Here is an 8,229-nt window from a genome sequence, read left to right on the forward strand (position 1 = left end):
TACAAGCCTGGCCTGCAAGGTCCGGGGCTGCCGTCCCCGGGCCTCACCCTGGGCACAGTTCGCTGTGTGCGCTGGGCTCAGGGAGATGGACGGGCTGTCAGTGCCTGCCCTCCCCACCCGATGCCTCAGAGGATCTGCAGGCCTGGGGTGAGCGGCTACAGAAAGTCACCGGGGGCTCCGTCCTGGGGAGAAGGTGTGCTGGCGAGGGGTGGGGGGATGTGAGAGCCCCGGTTCCTCTCTTCCCACCTCCTCCCATGGACCAGGCAAGGGGAGGGCCAGACAAAGGCTTGAGACCCCTCGTGGCCCAGAAATAGGATTGTCCCAGCCCCACCGCCCCGCCCAGGAGGACTGTGCCTTCCCACCATATACACAGAGTGCCCTCTCTGTCCCCGGGAACAAAATGCCACGAAGCCCGAATGTAATCGATCAAGCAAACAGGGTTTATGTCAGCGGGAGAGCTGTTGACCCCTGCCTGGCAGCTAATTAACCAGCTCCTTAGGAGACAGGGTGTGTGGGGAGAGAAGGGCAGGGCTGCCTGCCGAGTTGCGAGCTTGCAGATGTCCTGGGCTGAGCTTGGCAATGCGGGAGGCAGACCCCCAAGGCCTGGCTGGGGAGGGGCGCCCCTCCCCAGACTCCCCGGAATCATTTAGGGCTGACTGTCCCGAGAGTAGCCGTGTGGGCTTCCCGGGGCTGCGCTGATTGTGGTGGTGAGCAGGGGGCAGGTGTGTGCTCAGTCCTGGGTGCGGGCCTTAACAGCTCAGCGTCCAGGCCCTGCCCTTGGCCTTGGGCTGCAGTGACCACCCACCCCAGTGAGGTGCTGGGGAAGAGGAGGCTTTGGGGAATCCAGGCTGGTCTAGGTCCCCCTGGAATGGGGCATCTGGGTTACATTCTCCCCAGCCTTGGCACTTTGGGGCTGTGCAGGGGGTGGGTTTCTTGGGCACCCTCAGGCCCCCAAGTAGACCTCCACCAGCACCCCGACAGAGTGCATGCGGTAGAAGACCCCCAGAGGCAGGCCGAAGTTGACGATGGTGAACCATGTCCGGTAGCCGTAGAAATCCTTCTCCAGCCCGTTCTCAAACTCCGGGTGTATGCCAAAAGCAGGCATCATCCACAGCTGGGGAGGAGAGGAGGTTGTTGAGTGGGGGAGGGGCTCTCCAATCCCCCAAGGCCCTCAGCTCAGGGGAGGCCCCAGAACCTGCAGCTCCTCCAGCATACCCCCCACCCTAGCATCCCCTCGCCCTTAGGCTTTCAGAACCAGCCCCTCTCCCCCTATATCCCCCTCACCCCATCCCACAGAAGGCCTCAGCCCCCTCCTTGGCCTGCCTGGGGCCAGCCTAAACTCCAGCTGGATCCTGAGACCCCAGGCTGCCACCACCACGGTACAACCTGCTCCACCTGGGCTCCCCTGGGCCCTCATTTCCATCACCTTTTCCCGCTCTGGGTCCTTTCTTCCACTGTCATGACTCTCTGCCCGCTCCACCCTGACCCTGCCTCCTGTCCAAATTCTGCCCCTTTCTCAAGGCCCCGATCAAACTTTCACAAAGCCTTCCTTGGCCACTTGGGCACACACTTCCTTCTCTGAGCTCCGACCACACTTTAGGGCCAATTTATTACTTATGCTCTGTCTGGACCAGAGGTTTCACCCTCTGAGGTGTTTCCAGCACAGCTATTACCAGCATGGGCTAAAACAACCCGCAGTTGTCCCGGGACTGCCACTTGCAGGCTGTGGGAACACGGCAGGTCAAAGAGCCTAAGCCTCAGTTTGCTCATCTCTTAAATAGGGACAGTAATAGTGCCTGTTGCATGGAGTTAGTGTGATGATTCAGAGAGGTGCACGGAAAGGCGGACTTGGAACTTAGCAGCCGCCGGGCCCCGAGCAGTCATCGTCCATACCTTCCCCTAGAGATTCTTTAGAAAAACGGGCACCTTCTGATCTCTTCCTTTGACTCGAATCAGTGGGCCATTAATTATTTGGTAATTCTCTAACTGGTCCCCCTGTGTCTCCTCAGCTAAGCAGTAAGCTCCCCGAGGGTAGAAATCCTATACGTATGTTTGTAAATAGCACTTAGCTACATGCTTGGCACATTCATCCATGCCAGGCCCCTCGCAGGGAGCTGGGGGACACTTCCTACTCTCGAGCAGCATCAAGCTAGTCGGAAAGGGGCCTGTGTCCTTGACAATCAAAGGGACAAGCCAGTCGCCCTCGGGACAGTCATTGCACAATGAATGCACCTTGATCCATTCCTTCCTGAGTGAGGCTCTCCGGGCCTCCTTGCCAGCTCCGCTCCCATGCCTCCTGGCCCCGCCACTCACTGTGATATTGCAGAGGATGAGGAAGAGTGAGATCTCCTTGAGGGCCCGCCGCTTCCAGTTGAGGTGGCTGTAGGAGTGGATGTAGGCCAGCGAGGCCTGCCGCAGGTCCTGGCCCAGCTCCAGCAGGGAGCCCCTGCGGGGAGCCTCAGCCTCCCACTTCCCCGCCAGGCTCTCAGGAGCTGCCTCCCAGAGTGGGCGCCGGTGCAGGCCCTCGATGATGAAGAGGTTCTGGGCTATGTGCTGCAGGATGAGCAGCAGCGAATAGGCCAGGATGAGGCGGTTGAGTGGCTCGTGGGGGCGAGTGGCCACGATGGCCACGATGGAGAAGTAGGAGATGCCCATCTGGCCCAGCGCCGCGCCCATTAGCAGCACCACGTCCAGGCTGCGGGTGGGGTTCTTGAGCGTGTCTAGCTCTCGCTCCTCCAGCCCATGGATGGCCATGCCCGCCAGGCATGCCAGGCTCATAATGGGCAGTGCGGCTGCGTAGAAGGCGTAGTAGATGGTGAAGTACTGGCGCGCGATGGCAGGGCCACTTGCTTGGATCTGGAAGAGCACGAAGACGCACGCGCCTGCCACCAGGACCAGCAGGCCCAGCAGCGGCCCTAAGATGGCCCCGTGCAGGTGGAAGGACAGGGTGCTGGGGTGGGAGCCTGTGTGGGGTGCCAGGCGGCGGCCCACGTTCTTCCACATGACGAAGAGCGTGCCACAGCAGATGAGGGAGTACTCGGTGCTGAAGGGGTAGAGCATCAGGTAGCCCTTCTGGAAGACCACACACGCGGTGACGTTGAGACACAGACAGGTGTTGGTGTTGTTGCCTGGGAGGGGGCAGGGCGGGAGGGGACAGACGTTCAGGCGGGCCTTGCTCTGAGGAAACCAGATGCACAAATCAATCTGTTCACCTCCGGGATTATGGCAGAGGCAGAAGGGACCCAGCCACCCATTTTACAGATGTGGAAACTGAGGCAAGAGATCACAGGATGGTCATTCTTTTTTTTTTTTGTGGGACCTTAGTTTTCTGACCAGGGATCGAATCTGTGCCCCCTGCAGTGGAAGCGTGGAGTCTTAACCACTGGGCCGCCAGGGAAGCCCTGAACAAACCATCTTTAAAAGACATTTCACGGGCTGATTGGAGAAAGTCGAATATAGATTGATACAGAGAATGGGGCTGATGTTAAGGCATTTTGTTAGAAATTACAATGGCATTGTGCTAATGTAGGGAACTATAGTATTTTAAAGACATGCATACTGAAATATTCTGGGATGAAATGCCAGTATTTCTGCAACGTAAGTAATTCAGCAAAAACATTGGAATAAATATGGCAAAATGTTAATAATTATTACATCTAGGTGATGGGTGTGTCCTGTTCTTCTACTCATCTGCATGTATGCTTGAATCGTTTAATAATAAACAATCCATGATATCACTTGCCGAAAAGTCTCTTTGCACAGGTCTTCTGAAAAATGGATCTGGAGCATAAAGAATGTTCTTTGCATGCCTGTATGCCCACGGTATACAGGCATGCTGAGATTTATGCAATGGATGTGTGAATGCATGAGTCTGCTGGGAAGGCTTGGCTGTACACAGGTCAGGATGGTGATGCCACCCGGGGCGGGGGGAGGTGTATACATACAGGTGTGTCTGAATCCCACAGACAGCAATGTTCCCGTGTAGGTTTATGGGACATGGCCTCTAAGGGCAGACTGACAGGTAGGGCACTGGGTATATGGAACAATCCAGGGCGTTCTTCCTGCCCAGAAATCTTCTGTTCTTCCTTATATGTCCAGGTACCTACAACTGTGTTAGGAAGACCTTCCTTTCGGTCTTGAAGGCTTTTTAGTTTCTTGCAAGTAAAATGCAAATACCGGGGGTAGAGCGCATACCTGGACTTATCAGTGAATAGCTCAGCCAGGATTAGTGGTTAGCTTACTGATGGCTAGATGGATGCCTGGAGTGGGCTTGCAGAGTGCCAGCACCTGATGGGGCAGGCCCAGAGTGGGGGCAGGATGGGTACCATTGGCAAATGTCAGTTTCCGTTTAGTCGTGATCTGGTCTCTAGAGCTTGCTCCCAGCTCTGCAGAGTCATTGAGCCTCACCTGTTTGAGGGAGTGTAGCGTGCACGTGTGTGTGTGCGTGCGTGTGTGTGCGCGCGTGTGTGTGCGCGTGTGCGTGTGTGTACATTCAGGGATCGGGGGGCAGTCACGGTCTCCTCTGTACCTGAGAACTCTTCCGTGAGGGCGCTGAGCTCAGTCTCGATCTCGTGGTGCATGGAGTCGTTGGTGACGGCCAGAAGCCACAGCAGCAGATTCGTGGCCAGCGTCAGCATGAGGCCACACCTGGAGGAGGTGCTACACTCTGCCACACAGCCTAGCCGGCTTCCCGGGTGCCCCACGTTCACCATCACTGCCTTTGGGGTGACCACGCTCTCCCAAAGCCAGATGCCATCCGCCATTAGAACTTCAGGAGGGGCAGCCCTAGGAGCTACCTGGGACCCATTCCCAGACTAACCGATAGCCCCAGGGCCACCCTGTCCAGGGAAGCTGTTGGGGGGCCAGCATGAGTGGGGGCCAGGGGTATCCCAGGAGTCGTTGGAAGGAGAGAAGGTGCCCGCATCTTACCTGGTGAAGTTGGTCTGGATCTGAACGCAGTCCTTAGAGTGTTTCCAGAGCACCCAGGTCTGAAAGAGAAAGGGCCTTGAGCCCAGGGGCTAGAGGTGGGGCAGAGGTTGGTGGTGGGACTCTGAGGTGTGTGTTCCAGTTGCATGCGTGTATTTACAATGGAAGGGACAGGGAGGAAGCCTGGGTTGGATTCGTGGCTCCAGTGTTTCCTTGCTGTGTGGTCTTGGGCCAGTGGAAAAACATCTCTGAGCCTTAGTCTCCTTGGCTCTAAACTAGGACTAAAATGTCTATCAGGGGAATGCCTACTTACTGGGGCAATAAAAAGGACAATGCAAACAAAACACATAGCACAATGCCTGCAGATCAGGAACTCCGGAGGGAGCTGGAGATTCATTAAGAGTAGCTCTGGGGACTTCCCTGGTGGCATTAAGAATCCACCTACCAATGCAGGGGACACGGGTTTGAGCCCTGGTCCGGGAAGATCCCACACGCTGCAGAGCAACTAAGCCCGTGCGCCACAACTACTGAGCCCGCGCTCTAGGGCCCGCGAGCCACAACTACTGAGCCCGCGTGCCACAACTACTGAAGCCCGCGCCCCTAGAGCTTGTGCTCTGCAACAAGCAAAGCCACTGCAATGAGAAGCCCGCGCACCGCAATGAAGAGTAGCCCCCGTTCGCCGCAACTAGAGAAAGCCTGCGCGCAGCGACAAAGACCCAACGCAGCCAAAAATAAATAAATAAATAAACCTTCTTTAAAAAAAAAAAAAAGTAGCTCTGTAGGGCTTCCCTGGTGGTCCAGTGATTAAGACTCCATGCTTCCAATACAGGGGGTCCCTTGGTCGGGGAACTGAGATCCCACAGGCCACTCGACCAAAAATATAAATATATAAATTGTATTTAAAAAAAAAAAAAAAAAAAAAAGGAGAGTAGCACAGTATATCCAGGGGTGTAGATTTAGGTACACACAGGTACGTACAGGCAAATATATCTATAGGTGCCTGCGTTTCAGTGGCGCAGTGTGTGTGCTGACGCTGACACATGTAGGTAGCGTGGGCGCGGGCACACAGAGGCAGGCATGTGGAGGGGCGCTGTGGTACGTGTGCACATGCTCTGGGCCGCGTAGGTGTTTGCTGATGTGGCTGTTTCTAGGCACAGGCTGCGGTGTGCACGCGTGCGGTGAGGGGCGCGAGAGGCGGTCACCTGGATGCCGATGAAGATGATCTCGACGGCCGGGGAGCTGATCTCCAGCTGTGACTTACAGTGGATGTGGCTCACGCCGTAGCCCACGCGGAAGATGTTGAGGCAGATGGTGCAGCTGCCAAAGAGCACCAGGGAGCCTGGCCGGGCCAGGGGGCCGTTGACACCTCCCCTGGAAGGAGCCCTCCCTCCCCACCCCTCTGCATCCACCCAGGTGCCCCGACACTCACCACGCACCCAAGAGGGTCCGGCGTGTGGGTCCTGGTGGAGCACGGCTTGCGGCCGGCGGGTGGTCCTGGCGGTGTAGTAGAGAAGCCAGAGGAGGGCCAGGGCCTTCAGCGCGGCCAGCAGGATCCACACATCCCCCAGCGTGACGGCCACGTTGTTGAAGATCATGCTGCAGATGAAGGCTCCGCCCAGGAACACCACGTTGAGGGCCAGGAGCCCCGAGAAGAGCTGCCCGGCCTTCTGGGCCTGCCGGTCCCGGCGCAGCAGCAGTGAGAAGTGCCGCACCAGCCAGGACCTCTTGAGGGGCGAGGCGGGGGCCCTTGTCTGCTCGGCCCCCGTGGCCACTTGGTTCTCCTTGGCCGGGGTCTCTCCAGTCTCCTGTGCTTCTGGAGAGGCCATGGGTGGAGCCTCAGTAGGAGCTGGGGAGGGAGACAGGGTTCTGGTTGGCCGCCAGCCCGTCCTGGGTTCAATTCCGCTTCTGCCTCTAACCGCTGTGGGACCTAGGGCAGGCTAAGCAACCTCTCTGGTCAGGACACTGGAAATAATAGCAGCTGCCCCATCTGCCTTACAGGACCCGAGAAGATTCAGACAGACCAGGGGATATGGAAGCCCTCTGTGCTCCACATAAACGTAGGGTTTATTTCGACTGGCTTGAGGACCGCCTTCCCCCCACCCCTATCCTCCTGCAACAGTGCTTGATCTTAAGGTGGATTAATGATGTCCGGCAAGGCAGCCAGGGGTATCTGCACAGTGCTTGGCCACTGGGTGGTTTCCAAGGCTGTGACTTTTCACCACCAAAAGGCAGTTTGTGCCTTCTGTCTTCTGGAAGGAAATTCACTCCTCAAGTCCGGGAGAGCAAGTAGGTGTCCTCTCTTGTTCTGACTCTGATTCGTTGGGCAGTGGTTGCCTAGAGTGTTGGGCTGAGAAGGATCCTGAGGCTGAGTGTGGGCTTGGTGGGAAAGAATGCTGTGATCTGAGATAAGACTCTATTTGGGGTACATATGGGTGTACATAAAATTACTTTTTAAAATATTTTTTTTATTGACCCTGTTACAATATTGCTTCTGTTTTATGTTTTTTGGTTTGTGACTGCGGGGCATGTGGGATCTTAGCTCCCTGACCAGGGATCGAACCCACACCCCGTGCATTGGAAGGCAAAGTCTTAAGCACTGGACTTCCAGGGAAGTCCCTAGAATTACTTTTAAAAGATCTAGAAGACACCCATCAAGTTCACAACAGGAGTTTCTTCTGCGGAAAGGAGGAGGGCACTAGCATTGGGAGAGGTTTAATGTTCTAGTTTTAAAACAAAACAAAACAAAACAAAACATTACCGGGACTTCCCTGGTGGTGCAGTGGTTAAGAATCCGCCTGCCAATGCAGGGGACACGGGTTCGAGCCCTGGTCCAGGAAGATCCCACATGCCGCAGAGCAACTAAGTCCGTGAGCCACAACTACTGAGCCTGCGCTCTAGAACCCGTGACCAACAACTACCGAGCCCACGCGCCTAAAGTCCGTGCTCTGCAACAAGAGAAGCCACCGCAATGAGAAGCCCACGCACCACAACAAAGAGTAGCCCCTGCTCTCTGCAAGTAGAGAAAGCCCACGTACAGCAATGAAGACCCAATGCAGCCAAAAAATAAACAAACAAACATTACTTATGTGATTAAAGTTAATTTTAAAGCACATTAAAGGTTTAAGGAAAAAGTTCTGAGATTGATTGACAATGTCTGCCATGAGCATGGGACACACTGGGATGAGCGTGAATGCCATGCCCTTGCCTTTCTTTCTTTTTTTGGCTGTGACGCACAGCTTGTGGGATCTTAGTTCCCTGACCAGGGATTGAACCCGTGGCCTCGTCACCGAAAGCGCAGACTCC

The 8,229-nt window shown here is 55.9% G+C and overlaps 1 protein-coding gene across 1 annotated transcript; it reads right to left on the minus strand.

The window, feature by feature from the left end:
- Positions 1-423: 423 nt before the first annotated feature.
- Positions 424-6,833, minus strand: OTOP3 (otopetrin 3). The gene is made up of 6 exons (XM_007099717.2): positions 6,356-6,833; positions 6,129-6,265; positions 4,930-4,988; positions 4,529-4,647; positions 2,314-3,128; positions 424-1,114 (listed from the first exon to the last, which is right to left on the minus strand). The coding sequence occupies exons 1-6, from the start codon at positions 6,750-6,752 to the stop codon at positions 944-946; spliced, it is 1,698 nt and encodes a 565-aa protein (XP_007099779.1). The 5' UTR covers positions 6,753-6,833; the 3' UTR covers positions 424-943.
- Positions 6,834-8,229: the final 1,396 nt, after the last annotated feature.

The sequence above is a fragment of the Physeter macrocephalus genome, unplaced genomic scaffold (assembly GCF_002837175.3).
Source record: "Physeter macrocephalus isolate SW-GA unplaced genomic scaffold, ASM283717v5 random_14, whole genome shotgun sequence".
NCBI lineage: Eukaryota > Metazoa > Chordata > Mammalia > Artiodactyla > Physeteridae > Physeter > Physeter macrocephalus.